Below are 17564 nucleotides of genomic sequence, written 5' to 3'. Positions count from 1 at the left end.
AGGCAGTATATGACCCCTCACAGGTACAGGGCACATAACAAGCTTTTAAAACACATAAGGGACAGGGGCGCCTGGGTGGCTCAGTCGGTTAAGCCTCCGACTTCCACTCAGGTCAGATCTCACGTTCATGGGTTCGAGCCCCGCATCAGGCTCTGTGCTGACAGCTAGCTCAGAGCCTGAGGTCTGCTTCTGGTTCTGTGTCTCCTTCTCTCTCTGCCCCTCTCCCTCTCATGCTCTGTCTCTTCTGTATCAAAAATAAATTAAAAACATTAAAAAAATAAAATAAAATAACACATAAGGGACAGAAAACTAGCCAAAATTATGAACAGAAGAATTCTCCTTGAAATTCCAGGAAGAAATGACAGCTAAAGAACTGATCAAAACAGATATAAACAATATAACTACACAGGAATTTAGAATAAAAGTCAGGGGTAACTGGGTGGCTCAGTCGGTGAAGCGTCGGGCTTCGGCTCAGATCATGATCTCACAGTTCGTGGGTTCCAGCCCCGCGTTGGGCTCTGTGCTGACAGCTAGCTTAGAGCCTGGAGCCTGCTTCAGATTTTGTATCTCCCTCTCTTTCTGACCCTCCCCTGCTCGCACTGTCTCTGTCTCTCAAAAATAAATAACATTAAAAAAATTTTAGACTAAAAGTCATAAGATTAATGACTGAGCTTGAAAAAAGCATAGAAGACAGTAGAGAATCTATTCCTGCAGAGATCAAGGAACTAAAAAATAGTCATGATGAATTTAAAAATGCTGTAAATGAGGTGCAAAATAAAGGTGGTGACAGTGAGGACTGAAGAGGCAAAAGGGAGATTAGGTGAAACAGAAGACAAAATTATGGAAAAAGAAGATGCTGAGGAAAAGAGAGAAAAAAAAATCCTGGACCATGAGCGAAGAATTAGAGAACTAAGTGATTTGATGAAATGGAACCATATCCAAATCATAAGAGTTCCAGAAGGAGAAGAGAGAGAAAAGGGCTGAAGATGTACTTGAACAAATCATGGCTGAGAACTTCCCCAATCTAGAAAAGGAAACAGACATTGATATCCAGGGGGCACAGAGAACTCCCTTCAGATGTAACGTGAATTGATCTACACAACATATCATAGTGAAACTGGCAAAATACAAAGATAAAGAGAGAATTCTGAAAGCAGCTAGGGATAATGGGCCTTAACCTTCAAGGGCAGACACAGAAGGGTAGTAGCAGACCTATTTACTGAAACTTGGCAGACCAGAAAGGAGTGACAGAAAATTTTCATTGTGCTGAATAGGAAAAACATACAGCCAAGGACCCTTTATCCATCAAGCCTGTCATTCAGAATAGAAGGAGAGATAAATGTTTTCCCAAACAAACAAAACCTGAAGGAATTCATCATCACTAAACTAGCCCTACAAGAGATCCTAAGGGGGACTCTGGTGAGTGGAATGTTGCAAAGACCACAAACAACCTGAGACATGAATACAAGCATGAAACCTACAGATAACAGAATGACTCTAAATCTATATCTTTCAATAATAACACTGAATGTAAATGGACTAACTGCTCCAATCAAAAGACAGAAGGTGTCAGAACAAATAAAAAATCAAGACCCATCTATCTGCTGTCTACAAGAGACCCATTTTAGACCTAAGAACACCTCCAGAGAACTGGTCTGTCATGCTACTGGAAATCAAAAGAAAGCTGGAGTAGCCATACTTATATCAGACTAACTAGATTTTAAACTAAAGGCTGTAACAAGAAATGAAGAAAGGTATTATGTAATAATCACAGGGTCTATCCATAGAGAAGAGCTAACAATTATAAATGTTTATGCACTGAATTCGGAATGCATCCAAACATACAAAACAATAATCACAAATACAAGCAATCTTATTGGTAAGAATGTGGTAATTGCAGGGGACTTTAATACTCCAGTTACAGCATGGACAGATCATCTAGATCATCAGAAAGTCAATAAAGAAATGATAGCCCTGAATGATACTGGACCAGATGGACTTGACAGATATATTTAGAACTTTTCATCCCAAAGCAGCAAAATACACATTCTTCTTAAATGCACATGGAGCATTCTCCTAGATCACATACTGAGTCACAAAACACCCTCAATAAATATAAAAGAATTGAGATCATACCATGCATACTTTCTGATCATAATGCTATGAAACTTGAAATCAACCAAAGGAAAAAGTTTGGAAAACCTCCAAATTCATAGAGTTTAGTTAAAGAACTAAATTAAAGTTTTGTCCTCCTGAAGAATGAATGGGTCAACCAGGCAATTAAAGAAGAAATTTAAAAATATATGGAAACAAATGAAAATGAAAACACAACAATCCAAACCCTTTAAGATGCAGCAAAAGCAGTCCTAAGAGGAAAGTACATTGCAATCCAGCCGATCTAAAGAAACAAGAAAAATCCCAAATACAAAATCCAACTGCATACCTAAAGGAATTAGAAGCAAAACAACAAAGAAACTCCAAAGGCAACAGAAGAAGAGAAATAGTAAAGACCGGAGCAGAAATAAGCAATATAAAATAAAAAATAAAACAGTAGAACAGATCAATGAAACTAAGAGTTGGTTTTTGAAAAAATAAACAAAATTTATGAACCGCTAAGCAGACTTCTCAAAGAGAAAAGAGAAAGGACCCAAACAGATAAAATCATGAATGAAAATGGATTTAATACAACCAATCCCTTAGAGATACAAGCAATCATTAGGGACTACTATGAAAAGTTATATGCCAACAAACTGGACAACTGGAATAAATGGACAAATTCCTAGACAGGCACACACTACCAAAACTCAAATGGGAAGAAATACAAAATTTGAACATACCCATAACTAGTGGTGAAATTGAATCAGTTATCAAAAATATCCCAGTAAATAAGAGTCCTGGACCAGATGGCTTCCCTGGAGAATTCTACTAGACATTTAATGCAGAGTTAATACCTATCCTTCTCAAACTGTTCCAAAAAATAGAAACGTAAGGAAAACTTCTGGACTCATTCTATGAAGCTGCCATTATCTTGATTCCCAAACCAGAAAGGGACCCCACAAAAAAAGAGAATTAAAAGCCAATATCCCTGATAAACATGGATGCAAAAACTCTCAACCAGATACTAGCAAATCGAATTCAATAGCATATAAAAAGAATTATTCACCATGATCAAGTGGGATTCATTCCTGGGCTGCAGGGCTGGTTAAATATTCATAAACCAATCAATGTGATACATCACATTAATAAAAAAAAAGGATAAGAACCATATGATCCTGTCAATAGATGCATAAAAAGCATTTGGCAATATACAGCATCCTTTCTTAATAAAAAACTCTCATGAAAGTCAGGATATAGAAGGAACATACTTAAACATCATAAAAGCCATTTATGAAAAGCCTATAGCTAATATCATCCTCAATGGGGAAAAACTAAGAGCTTTCCCCCTGAGATCAGGAACATGACAGGGATGTCCACTCTCACCACTGTTGTTTAACTTAGTGTTGGAAGTCCTAGCATCAGCAATCAGACAACAAAAGGAAATAGAAGGCATCAAAATTGTCAAAGAAGAAGTCAAATTTCACTTTTCGCAGACAACATGATACTCTACATGGAAACCCAAAAGACTATACCAAAAGACTGCTAGAACTGATACATGAATTCAGCAAAATTAATGTACAGAAATCGCTTGCATTTTTATACACCAATAATGAAGCAACAGGAAGAGAAATAAAGAAACTGATGCCATTTACAATTGCACCATAAAATACCTAGGAATAAACCTAACCAAAGATGTAAAAGATCTGGCTGAAAACTATAAAAGCTTATCAAGAAAATGGAAGAAGACACAAAGAAATGGAAAAACATGCCATGCTCATGGATTGGAGATATAAATACTGTTAAAATGTCAATACTACTCAAAGCAATCTATACATTCAATGAGATCCCAATAAAAATTGCACCAGCATTCTCAAAGCTAGAACAAACAATCCTAAAATGTGTATGGAACCACAAAAGATCCCAAATACCCAAAGCAATATTGAAGAAGAAAACCAAAGCAGGAAGCATCACAATTCCAGACTTTAGCCTCTACTACAAGCTGTAATCATCAATACAGTATGGTATTGGCACAAACACAAACACATACACCAATGGAATAGAATAGAGAACCCAGAATTGGACCCACAAACGTATGGCCAACTAATCTTTGACAAGACAGGAAAGAGTATCCAATAGAAAAAAGACAGTGTCTTTAGCAAATGGTGCTGGGAGAACTGGACAGCAACATGCAGAACAATGAAACTAGACCACTTTCTTACACAAAAATAGCTCAAAATGGATGAAACACCTAAATGTGAGACAGGAAACCATTAAAACCCTATAGGAGAAAGCAGGAAACAACCTATTTGACCTCAGCTGCGGCAATTTCTTGCACAACAGATCTCCAAAGGCAAAGGAATTAAAAGCAAAAATGAACTACTGGGACCTCATCAAGATAAAAAGCTACAAAGGAAACAATCAGAAAAACTAAAAGGCAACTGATGGAATGGGAAAAGATATTTGCAAATGACAGATCGGATAAAAGGTTAGTATCCAAAATCTACAAAGAACTTACCAAACTCAACACCTGAAAAGCAAATAATCCAGTGATTAATGGCAAAAGACATGAATAGACACTTTCCAAAAAAGACATCCAGATGGCCAACAGACACATGAAAAGATGCTCAACATCACTCGTCATCAGGGAAATACAAATCAAAAGCACACTGAGATACAACCTCATACTGGTCAGAGTGGCTAAAAGGAACAAATCAGGAAACTACAGATGCTGGCAAGGATGTGGAGAAATGGGAACCCTCTTGTACTGTTGGCTGGAATGTAGACTGGGTACAGCCCTCTGGAAAACAGTCTGAAGGTTCCTTAAAAAATTAAAAATAGAACTACTCTGTGACCCACCAATAGCACTACTAGGAATTTATCCAATGGACACAGGAGCGCTGATGCATTGGGGCACATGTACCCAATGTTTACAGCAGCTCCTTCAACAATAGCCAAAGTATGGAAAGAGCCTAAATGTCTATCAACTGATGAATGGATAAAGATGTGGTTTATATATACAATGGAATACTACTTGGCAATTAGAAAGAATGAAATCATACCATTTGCAGCAACATGGATAGAACTAGAAGGTATTATGCTGAGTGAAATAGGTCAGTTAGAGAAGGATAGATATCATATATTTTCACTCATATGTGGATCTTGAGAAACTTAACAGAAGACCATGGGGGAAGGAAAGGAAAAAAAATAGTTACGAACAGAGAGGGAGGGAGGCAAACCATAAAAGACTTAAATACAGAGAACAAACTTAGGGTGGATGGGAGTGGGGGTTGGGGAGAAGGGAAAATGGGGAGATGGGCATTCAGGAGAGCACTTGTTGGGATGAGCACTGGGTGTTGTATGTAAGCAATGAACCATGGGAATCTACCCCAAAAACCAAGAGCACACTTCACATAATGTATGTTAACCAATTTGATGATAAATTGTATTAAAAATAAATAATAAATAAAGATATTTAAAGATCTGAAACTATATTAACTTCAATACACAGAGCAGCGTGTTGGTTTTTTTAAAAAAAATTCTTTTAATGTTTATTTATTTTTGAGAGAAAGACAGAGACAGAGTATGAGAGGGGTAGGGGCAGAGAGAGAGCGAGACACAGATTCTGAAGCAGGCTCCAGGGTCTGAGCTGTCAGCATAGAGCCCGACGCGGGGCTCAAACTCAGGATCCGTGAGATCATTACCTGAGCTGAAGTTGGACACTTAACTGACTGAGCCACCCAGGCGCCCCCAGCATGTTAGGTTTTTGGTTTTTTTTTTTTTTACTGTTACTATTTACAGATTGCCACAAACTTAGTGGCTTAAAACAATACAAAATTATTTCCTTACAATTCTGGAGGTCAGAAGTCTGGTACACATCTCTCTGGGTTGAAATCAAGATGTCAGCAGGGTTGTGTTCTTTTCAGGAAGCTTTAGAGGAGAATACATTTCCTTGACCTTTCTAGCTTCTAGAAGCTACCTGCATTCCTTGGTTCCTGGTCCCTCCTTCCATCCTCAAAGCCAGCAAGAACAGGTTGACTCTGTCATGTTACATCACTTTGACACTGACTCTCCTGCCTCTCTTCCACTTTTAAGCCCTCTGTGATTACACTGGGCTGACCTAGATAATCTAGGATAATTTTCCCATCTGAGGTCAGCCCATGGGCAACCTTCATTCCTCTTTGCCATGGTAACCTAACATATTCACAGGTTCAGGGGATTAGGATATAGACATCTTGTGGAAGGGCTGTTTTTCTGCCTACCACAAACAGTATATGCTTCCTTCATAAAACTGATAAATAACTCAAACCCCAAAGACACGTTTATTAAGTGACTTAGAAACGTTTCAGGGAGTCTCTCTGTACATCGGATAATTGTAGACAACTGAAGTCTTCCATTCAACACAAACACTGGTCTGGCCTGAGCAAGAGTCCAGAAATAGATTTTGATATCAAAGACTGATATTACATGTTCAGGGATACATGGGTACTGATAGTAAAGATTGAAGATCTGACATTGGCTTCAATATCCTAATTCAAACCAGAGAGTGAACTGAGCAATATGAATAGTGAACACACTGTGGAGTCACTGGGCATAGCGAGCAGAATGCAGTTTCTATCTGTGGACAGCTCAGCTTAGTCCTATGGTTGCAGGGAAAAATCCTAATTTCCTACGCTTGGGAATGTCTCATACAGACACGGACACACCTAAACTTTCTTATACAGTGGCCCTCTAGGCAGTATTGTAAAACATTCCAGTTTTCCATGAGTAATACTTCATTTGAAACAGAAAACCAAACAGACTGACTTTCTGATGCTAAAAACATACCTGCTCTAGAAAGCAAAATTCACCTCCACAGTTTAGAAACAGACTAAAAATACTAGTTTTGAAACCCTGGGGATTTTATTCTTCACTAGCAATGAAACTCAAAGAGCAGTAAATGACTTTCTTGAATGGGGCTGGAACTTCCTGGAGTCATAGCTCAGTTCTGTAGAAACCTAGAATTGGCCCAAACCATCTCAACATCCAACTTCCGGTAAGTGGATTCCTCGTGTAGGGCAAAATTTTAAATTGGTTTGTATTTTGAGAAAATGGAGAAAGGTGCCAACAGTGTTATCCATGTTGAATGCGGTTTCTTATGAAGGTCCCTCAAGTCTGTGAATCTCGTGTACATGAAAACATAAAACTTGTGTTGAAATGGGGGGGTAGAATGCAGTGAAGGGGAGGGGAGTTCCTCCTCAGATGGCTGAGAGCTGCCAAAAAGTATGACAGCACAAGTGAGCTGAAGGCCAGTCGATACAAGAGCTGGCCCAGCTTCCCAAAGTTAGCCTTCTTCTCATGGCTAAGGCAACTGACGGGAAGCCAAGGGGTACATTCAAACCCTTAGCTCAGAAAGGTGCCTCTTGTTACCATGGCAACCATCCAACAGGCCAGTGTGGTAAAAAGGGGGTAATCAGTAATAACCAACTCATTCCTTCTCAGGCCCTGCCCTCCAAGATCAATGCTTCAGGAAGGAGGCACAAAGCTAGGCGTAGAGAGATCTTAGGGACCGAACCCAGACCTGAGAGTCAAAAGGTCTGGCTACAGCTTTAGCCTTGGCTCAACCATGCTGACCCATCTATGCTGAGAATGTTCTGAGTCCAATCCACTCCCTATGGATCCACACCCAATGGATATAGTGGCCTCCAAAGTCACCCACATGGGCTTGAGGGGTGAAATAAGTCAAGGTATAACTCCCTCATCCTTCACCTGATAAATGTGTGACACAGAGCCATTACTTAAGCTTCTAGGTCTTTATCCATAAGAAGAGGACTCTATCCCCCATTCAAAACAAAATGGAGTGTCTGATACAGAGTGAGCCACAAGTAAATTCAGTAGTATGATTTCCTTTCTCTGGTCCCATGTAGACTTTACTCTACCTATTTGACTTGTCTTCTCTTCACACTATTTCCAGTCTATCTCCTTCCAAGATTCTGCTCAACTTCCATTTCCTCAAGAAGCCTTTCCTCTCCCCTAAGCATTCAAGAGATCATATGGATAAAGTATCTAGCACAGCTGGCACAGGACACTCTCAATAAATAGCAGCCATTATTCCCACACAACTTAGTGCTTATAGACTGCTAAGTACTCATTTTACCTCCTCCATAAGAGCATAAGCACACTGAAGACAAGGTCATTTCTTTTTTCCCCTGATGGAGCTGAGGTCAATGCTCAATAAATTCTTAGTGAACTTACTGAAGTCTTGAAGACTTCAAAACATACAGAGGGGCGCCTGGATGGCTCAGTCAGTTGAGCATCCAACTTTGGCTCGGGTCATGATCTCGCGGTTCGTGAGTTTGAGCCCTGAGTTGGGCTGTCTTCTGTCAGTGCGGAGCTTGCTTCCAATCCCCTGTCCCTTCTTCTCTCTGCCCCTCTCCCATGGTCTCTCTCTCAAAAATAGACAAACTTAAGATTAACAAAAACATACACATAAGCTACAGTGAGTTAATCTTAATCAGTGAGGAGACAAGTACAAGGCAGTACTACTTCATAAAAGTGGTAAAAACACCTGACCTTTTATATCTTTATAACAGCCAGTGCATATATTACCTCATGTCATCTTCACAGGCATCCTTTGGGACCCCACGGAGCACTTCCCAGCCTCTTTCCCAGGAAAGTGCCCAGACAATATATTTACACGGCACCCTGGGACATTCCCAGATTCTTCCAGAGAGCAGCTGCCCTACTGAAGCCCAGACATGCTGAGGGCCAAGGAGCTCAATATCTTGGAATTCTCAAAAATCCATGGGGGAAGTTGTGGCCCAAAGTCATGAGGCCGGCAAGCAGCAGCGCCAGGACTGGAACCCAGGTGTGTGTGACTGGGAGTCGTGGTTTTTCCCCTTTATTCCCAGAAGTGCTACAGGCTCAGGTCACTCAGGTCATCTCTTTTTCTTCTTCCTCTGTATTTAACAATGGTCTTATTGAAAACATCAGCCTTTCTCGACTACTGATAAATGGCTTGTGCTGACCCTTGGATTGAGGATTCAAGAGAGTATAGACACAGCGAGGACTGCCAAGGTCCATGCTTTGTAACAAAATCCAGAAACTCAGGGAAACAAGGGCAGGAATATTTGATACACTGCCCTTCTTCACTAAGAAATAATTCATCCTAGAGTTCTCCATTAAACAAGGAAGTTTTATGCATGTTGTCCTCCAAGGAGGGTTTTCCCCCAAAGTACTTCAAAATGGTTTAGACTGACTGTAGAGAACTGACAATGCTCTAGGGGTGTCCCTAGCCTTGGAGCACCCAGGATGGCAAAGCCACAAGCCGCAGTGAAGGCTGGGATTTAAATAGATGTAGGTTAGGATTCAGCCCCTTCACTTACTAGCTTAGGCTCTTTAGGTGAATGACCTAACCTCTTTGTGCTTCAATTTCCTCAGTGATAAACAGGAATAAAGACAACAGTTCTTGGGGCACCTGGTTGGCTCAGTCGGAGGAGCATGCAACTCTTGATCTCGGGGTCATGAGTTCGAGCTCCACATCGAATGTAGAGATTACTTAAATAAATAAACTTTTAAAAAAGGCAACAGTCCTTCCTCTTAGGGCTACTGTGCAGACTGGAGATAAAGTATGTAAAATGCCTAGCCCAATGCTGCCACAGGGCAGGTTCTCGATAAATGATGGGTCTGAGTATTAGGCATCACACAAGTGACTGGGGACACCAACAGACTGTTTTACGCAATTTCTCTTGTGGAAAACTAAAAAGTCTCTCTTTTGTAGACAAGATAAAACATATAGAGTATGAGGAAGTGTACACAGCTGCAAAGTGTAATCACCGGAGTTAAACGTCAAAACCACCCTCCCCAGCTGCGGTCTTCAAGAGGCTCCGAACACGGGGCAGCCACCAGAGAACGCACCACTTGCGCTCATCAACTAAAGAGCCTCTAAGCGCCCACAGCAGCCCTAAGGATTTCCCCACTCGAGGATCCACCCAGGAGGGTGGCCAGGAGCCAGACCCACTGAGTATTTGTGAAAGGACTCCTCCTGCCCCCTCAGCCCTCGCCTGCTACTCCACCACTAAGTCCTACCCATTTTACCCCTAACAGAGTTCTCGGAGCTGCCCACTTCCCTCCATCATCAGCCCAGTCCAATCTCTCACCTGGACTCCTCCAAAAGCCCCCTAACTAGTGTCCCCACATGACAGGCCAGGGACAGTGGTGTCCTGGTACCAGCTCTTCTAAGGGCGGATTGTTAAATATTCAGGAATTCAGTGAGACCTGCTTATTAAACTGTCAATGGCTTGAAACAAGCCACAGTGGGGGCAGTTGACCTGTGGAAACTGGTAAACACTACGAATCAGGGCATTTGTCTGGATCGGGGCGTTTTTCTCGGAGAGCCAAGGTCCTAGCACACCACTGCCTGGTTCCTTTCGGTCACAGAGAACCCCCTCCAACAGCTTCTTGTTGCCCTTCAGATAAAAACAAAAGCACATCTCATTGTTACCTTCTATACCCCAGCCTCCCTTGTACCTGGCTCTCCTCATCCTCCCATCTGGTCCCACTTGCTAGCACAGACCTGCTTCAGGGGCTATTCACAGGGGCTCTGAATAGGCTGCTTCCTCTGCCTGGATCCCTCCTCCCACTTTCTCAGCCTGACTAACTTCTACCAATAACTCAGGCCTCTGCTTAAGCACCACTTCCTTGAAGAATTCTACCCCGACCTGCTGACAAATCCCATTCTCTGGTACAAGGTACCACTGTTCTGAATCCCTCTCCCGTGTCACACTTATGATAGTTCGGAGTTTACATTTATAATTATTGATTAATGGCTCTTTCTTTTTTCCAAAAAACATCTTTACAGAAATGAATGATTTTGTGCGCCCAAAAACACATATAAGATAAAGACAATTGCTATGGGGGAATTCAAAGAAAGCCACAGCCAGACAGGGCTCTGGCTGACCGGGAACTTACAGCCTTAAAAAGACGCATTCCCACACACCGACAGAAAGGCAGTGTATGAAACATCAAACCAGTGGAGCTGAAGAGATTCAATGGAAGAACTAATTTCCACTGAATGAGTGAGTCTGCGGCAGGTTTGTGGAGGAGGTGGTCTGAAGCTGATCCTGGAGGAAAGGGCAGGATTATGTACAGCTGTCCAGGAGACAGAGGCCTGTCCCAGAGAGGGCTCAGCCAACCAACTTGTTGGGAGCCAACAAGAGGAGGTGATGCTAGAAAGATGGGGTAAGACAGTGAAGAGACCTCAAATAGCAGACTGGGGAATTTGGCTTCAGTTTTTAAAAAACAAAGAACTTGGGGGGCTCCTGGGGGGCTCAGTCAGTTGGGCATCCAACTTCAGCTCAGGTCATGATCTCACAGTCTGTGGGTTCAAACCCTGCATCGGGCTCTGTGCTGACAGCTTGAAACCTGCTTCGAATTCTGTGTCTCCCCTCCCCCGCCCCCGCGCCCCCTCCCCTGCTGGTGCTCTCTCAAAAATAAGTAAACATAAAAAAAAAAAAACCACCTTAAAAAACAACAACAACAAAGAACTTGGGGCACCTGGGTGGCTCAGTAGGTTAAGCGTCTGACGTCGACTCAGGTCATGATCTCATGGTTCATGAGTTCAAGCCCTGTATCGGGCTCTGTGCTGACAGCTCAGAGCCTGGAGCCTGCTTCCAATTCTGTGTCTCTCTCTTCCTCTGCCCCTTCCCCACTCTCTCTCTCTAAAAATTAAACATTAAAAATTTAAAAATTATAATAATAAATAAAAAATAAAAAACAAAGAACAAAGAACAATAAAAATAAATAAAAAAAGAAAAGTAGTAATTTTAGAAGACTAATCCATACACATATACACACATTTACACATTTTCAGGCCCATATCTAAAAAGCCAGGAACAAATTCCATCTGACAATAGCTTTTCAAACTCACAGAGCAGATGGAGGCCATTTTGAGCTAGAGATGACAGACACAGGGCGCATGTGGACAGAACTACTTTTGAGGGAAACCAAACGTCTCTAGTTCAGCTGCTGCAAGATATTTGCTGTAGTCAAGAATCCAAAAGCCTTGGCCTGTCTAGAGCAGCCCAGGTATATGCAGGGCCACAGAACAATCTGAGTCTTCAGCTAAGTCTTCTGAGTCTTAATGCTAAGTCCGTCTCTATACTCAGACCAGAATATACTTGAGCCAGTTGTGTTTCTTTTAAATATTTTTAAATTTTTTTAAATTTATTTTTGAGAGAGAGAAAGAGAGAATAAAAGTGGGGGAGGGACAGAGGAAGAAAGGGAGACACGGAATCCGAAGCAGGCCCCAGGCTCTGAGCTGTCAGCACAGAGCCCAATGTGGTCTCAAACTTGTGAACCACGAGATCATAACCTAAGCCGAAGTCAGATGCTTAACCAGACTGAGCCACCCACACGCCCCAAGCCACTTGTGTTTCTAAGGCCCCCGCAGCCATAGGGTTTGCTGGAATTCTGATTTCCTAGTTGAATGTGGGAATCAGCACCTACAGAATTATACTCTGCCCTCCAGCTCTGACGCCCACATTCATCCACGGGTCATTTCATCCACTCAGAGCTGACAGGACTCAGGCAGGGTCTAGAATGTCTTCCAACGACTGATGAAGGAGACTGGCTGTCTGGAATAATGATGCTCTGACACGGCTGGCCAGTAGCCTTGAGCCCCCCCCCCCACCCCGCCCCAGGGCTGCGGCAGCAGGCTCCTGGGAAGTGGTACACAATTTGCCATTCCCTCAGTCCAAAAAAAGTGCTCTGCAGCCCCTGAGCAAAAAAGCAGGTGCCCTCCTTCAAGGACTTCAGGGGTATGATTTTGGGGTCAGGAAGCTAACTTTAGCTATTTGGTGACTGACAGTTCCCTAGAGCAGTGGTGTCTAAATTGCATATATGTGCACCAGGAGTTACCCAAGACTAGAATCCAAAAAAATAAAGAAGTAAATTAAGCTTTTCTGATATTAACTTTATAGCTCCCTCCTCAGATAATTTTTCAGAAGGTCGTGCAAAGGTCACACACGCATGGTACTCAAAGTGTCGTGAGGAACACGGGCATCCCACAAGGCAGTGGCAGACAGGGGCTAAGGAGATATGTTACAGGTCACACGTGCCCCTGCTTAAGTAGATTATGGATTGTATTACCCAATTTCAATAAAATGACTCTCATACAATAGACAAGCGGCTAAAGAAATTCCCGTAGAGATCTTCCGCACATGTAACATCAGCACAAGCCAACAGGAATATGGAAGAACTAACGCTTTTGTGAGAAACTCATTTCAGACATATAAGGAATAAAAACAATAAGGATGGAATCGGATCTCAAAGGAAATTAGTCCAAATAATTCAAAATTATAAAAATGACTTGAAATATGGATTTTCCTCCACTATCTCTAACGAAAATTCTTTAATTTTTTTTAATGTTTATTTATTTTTGAGAGAGAGAGAGGCAGAGTATGGCGGGGGAGGGGCAGAGAGAGAGGGAGACACAAAATCTGAAGCAGGCTCCAGGCTCTGAGCTGTCAGCACAGCACCTGATACAGGGCTCGAACTCATGAACTGTAAGATCATGACCTGAGCCGAAGTCGAATGCTTTACCAACTGAGCCACCCAGGTGCCCACGAAAATTCTTTCATCTGGATCCGTATATTGTGTGCTGTGCAGTACTGCAAACAAGACTGGGAAGACATCATAATTGGTATGAATTTAAGATGTTTTTAAGTTAATTTTTTAAACACTTCAGTATATTTCACTATGCTCATCCTTTAAATTTTTCTATTTTTGTATGTTTTAGAACATGTAACATATTAGTATACAAGATATCAGTGCATGATAGAATATGGCAACATATCCTAATTTAAAATCTATATAATTGAGGGGAGCCTGAGTGGCTCAGTCGGTTAAGCATCCCACTTCAGGAGTTCAAGCTGCACCTCCGGCTGTGGCTGTGTGCTGACATCTCAGAGTACAGAGCCCTCTTGGGATTCTGCGTCTCCCTCTCTCTTTGCCCCTCCCCCTCCTGTGGTCTCGCACTCTCTCTCTCAAAAACAAATATCAAAAACAATAATAATTAAAATATATATAATTGGAAAAGTTAATATATGTTTACCATTTATTTGGGGGGCATAGTCAGTAAAGCTTGGAGACCACTTAGAGTCAGCTCAGCAGCCCTGAAGCCCCTTCCCAGTTCCCCTTTCTCACTCAAGAAGCCCATGGCCAAAGATGAGCCCCATCCTCCCACCCAGCACAGTGTGGGGCAGAGGCAATTTGCGGGAGCCTGTCTTCCCCAGCTCCTACCCCTGCCCGCCCTTGGTTCTTCCCAGCTGCAGAGTCCCTACCTGATTGTGCCATCGAATGACGTTTCCAAATCCCCCTGTCCCAAGTCGTTCTTTCATCTCCCAGGCCCCACATGTCTGGGTTGGCAGCGAAGGTGACCAGCTCATACTGAGGCCGTGCTAACTCTGTAAAGCAATTTGGTGTGGGGGACAAAAGATTAAGGGTAAGAAAAAATGGAACTCAAGGAGACGGAGAAGGTAAGAGATACCCTTGACCTTCAACAAGAGAGAAGAAAAAATTGAGCTGGTTTTCATTTTGCAAATAAACCAGGTTGTCTGGCTAATCTTGGGGCTTTGGTGTCAAACTTTTGTTTTTCTCGCCTGTCCCCCTCCCCCCACCTCGGCTGTTGTAGAAGGAGGCAGGGAGGAAAGGTCACTGGAAAGAGATGATACTCCGCACCCTCTGACCTCGAATGGGCATCCCAGCCTGGACTCCAGCGAGGGGCGCCCTGCCCCGCGCGCATTCTGCCCAAGGTGGCTGGGACAAAATCTGTTGCTGAGTTTCCCCACGGTCACGTGTTGTCTTCACTCAGTCCAAATGAATCACGGCTCTTTCCCAAAGCCACCCACCTCGATGCTGCCACCTGGAACCGACCCGGACGGGGCTGCTCTGGGCCTCCCAAGTCCAAATCGCACAAGAGAAAGGCTTCTAACGACCGGAAAACCCCGATTTATAAACTCGACAGAAGTTTCTTCAGAAGCCTCAAGTGAGGAGGGAGGTGCCAACTCGCCGTGGTAGAGGAGACGCAGGGTCTGCTAGTGGCACGAGGGGTCCCCGCGGCCGCCGGAGGGACTCACCTGTCGTCAGGGACGCGGGGCAGGGGAGCCGTTCCCAGGGGCGGGGGAGGCGGGGTCGGGGGTGGCAAAACCGGGGGCTCGGGCACCTCCCCGAAGACATTAAAATGCGGGAATCTTAAACTTGGTAGCCCAGCGCGACTTCCTCAAACACTTCCTGCTCTGACGTCATGGAGCACGTGGTCCGCGGCCCTTAAAGGGGCCGCAGGGGGCGCCAGCCCAGGCCACGCCCCTTGCCCGCCACCCTGGGCCGCTCGGCCTGACGGGACTCCGGGGCCCTGGCCAAGTGATTCGGGAGGGCAGTGTGTGGCTTATAGACGGCTCCGGTCGGGCTTGGACAGGCAGCGCTCCTTAAGATAAAAGAGCGGCCCTGAGATGAACCCGAATACGCCCGCGCTCTCTTTAGACAGCGACTTTAACCTAAAGCGGTTTCTGGGACCCGGGAGTTGGGGATTTCCTCACGGGAGTCCTCCTGGGGTGAACTTGACAGGCTTCCTAGACTTTTAACTAGGTGGAATTTCCCGCGCCCCCGCCTGGATTGATTTAGAGACTGTTTACAAGAATTGCCGCAGGCCTCCTCTCCCTATGCTGCATCTCCTTATCGGGAGGATTTTTGGCTCAGTATCAAGAATGGTAAATCGCAGCTGTACTCCCTAGAAGTGACAGCCCCCCACCCCCACCCGCTTAAAAAAATCATAAAGAAAAAGGGGAAAATGTCTAGTAGGGTTCATACGAAACTGCAGTTTCAGCCACAGTGATGTAGGGAAATTGTGAGAGAAGCTCGCAGCCCTGAGGTTCATGGTTCAACTCCTACCTACTTGACATAAAGGTCTTTGCTATTGAGTTTCTTGGTTCTGCGGCATTACATTATCAGTGTGTCTATGTCTGTTGGTTAGATTTACTCAAGCAGGAAAAAAGTTTTAAAGGAAACACGAAGATAATAGCTCGCATTTATAGAGTGCTTACCAAGTGCCAGGCACCAGCTACACTCCGTACTTAGAACGTGTTTGGTCCTGGAGGCAACCCTGCAATTGGACAGTAACTGCATTATTGTTAAGCTCTTTACACAGAAAAGAAAACATGCATGGAGAGGAAAAAAATTCGAAGTCACAGGCCAGTAAGTGGATGAACTGATATTCCAACCCAAGCAGCTGGTTCTTGGGCCCAAGGTGTTACGATGTGGTTAAAAGGAGCATACTAAGAAATTCAAAGGGAGGCAAACTGGGTTTTGAATACTAATACACTGCTATTGATTACTTTGAGGCTTTAGGGCCAATTACTTAACCACATCTAGCATGGGGTGTACCCAACCACTCTTCTTTAAAACGTAGACAACATTAGGTTGAATTGCATGAAATTGTGATTTTTTAAATAAAACAAAAACAGTTGTGGGGCGCCTGGATGGCTCAGTTGGTTAAACCTCTGACTCTTTGGTTTCAGCTCAGGTCATGATTTTGGGGTTTGTGAGTTTGAGCCTGGTGTCAGACTCTGTGCTGACAGCACAAAGCCTGCTGGGGATTCTCTCTCTCCCTTTCTCTCTGTCCCTCCCCAGCTCTCTCTCAAAATAAATAAACTTTATTTTATTAAAAAATGTTTTTACTGTTTATTTATGTTTAAAAGAGAGAGACAAAGTGCGAACAAGGGGGTGGGGCACAGAGAGAGAACACACAAAGAATCCAAAGCTGGCTTCAGGCTCCAAGCTGTCAGCATAGAGCTGGACACAGGGGTCAACTCACGAACCCGAGAGATCATGACCTGAGCAAAAGTCAAATGCTTAACCGGCTGAGCTACCTAGGTGCCCCTCAAAATAAATAAACTTTAAAACAAACCAAACAGGGGTGCCTGGGTGTCTCAGTTGGTTGAGCATCCAACTTCCGCCCAGGTCATGATCTCCTAGTTCACAAGTTCAAGCCCTGCATCGGGCTTTGTGCTGGCAGCTCAGAGCCAGGAGCCTGCTTCAGATTCTATTTCTGTGTGTTTCTCTCTGCCCCTCCCCCACTCATGCTTTGTCTTTCTCTCTCTCTCTCTCTCTCTCTCTCTCTCTCTCTCTCTCTCTCTGAAAAATAAACATTAAAAAAATTAAAAAACAAACAAAAAAAAACAGTTGATACAGCAAGAAACATTAAGTGGTTTCATCTGGCTCAGCCTAAGAGTCACTGGAGGACAGGAGGACACACAAGTCAGAGAAAGGAATCAGCAGGGTTATTGCAGACGGAGGAGTTCATGGCAATAGTTATGCCTGACACGGAGGACACTCGTGACTGCACAGAGCCTGAGGCTGAAGTTAACTCTTAGGAAAATATGTCAACCCAAATAGATGAGATGGGTCATGGGTACCCAGGACCACCTGGTATTTCT

General features: G+C 43.5%; 1 protein-coding gene across 8 annotated transcripts in view; it reads right to left on the bottom strand.

The window, feature by feature from the left end:
• The window catches only part of IKBKB (inhibitor of nuclear factor kappa B kinase subunit beta), an 85166-nt gene extending 69794 nt beyond the window's left edge, over positions 1-15372 (bottom strand). For 3 of the 8 annotated variants that reach the window (XM_029936496.1, XM_029936525.1, XM_029936521.1), the window contains exons 1-2: positions 15210-15371; positions 14415-14537 (exon numbers count right to left, since the gene is read on the bottom strand). In XM_029936496.1, coding sequence (XP_029792356.1) covers positions 14415-14519 — 105 coding nt within the window. In that variant the 5' untranslated portion in view covers positions 14520-14537; positions 15210-15371. Of the gene's footprint in view, positions 1-14414; positions 14538-14819; positions 14924-14981; positions 15154-15209 lie in introns of those variants that run through there. The other 5 variants (XM_029936530.1, XM_029936537.1, XM_029936542.1 and 2 more) reach the window with 4 other exon arrangements.
• Positions 15373-17564: the final 2192 nt, after the last annotated feature.

This window comes from Suricata suricatta, chromosome 1, assembly GCF_006229205.1.
Source record: "Suricata suricatta isolate VVHF042 chromosome 1, meerkat_22Aug2017_6uvM2_HiC, whole genome shotgun sequence".
Taxonomy (NCBI): domain Eukaryota; kingdom Metazoa; phylum Chordata; class Mammalia; order Carnivora; family Herpestidae; genus Suricata; species Suricata suricatta.
This window is presented reverse-complemented; position numbering and strand designations above follow the sequence as displayed.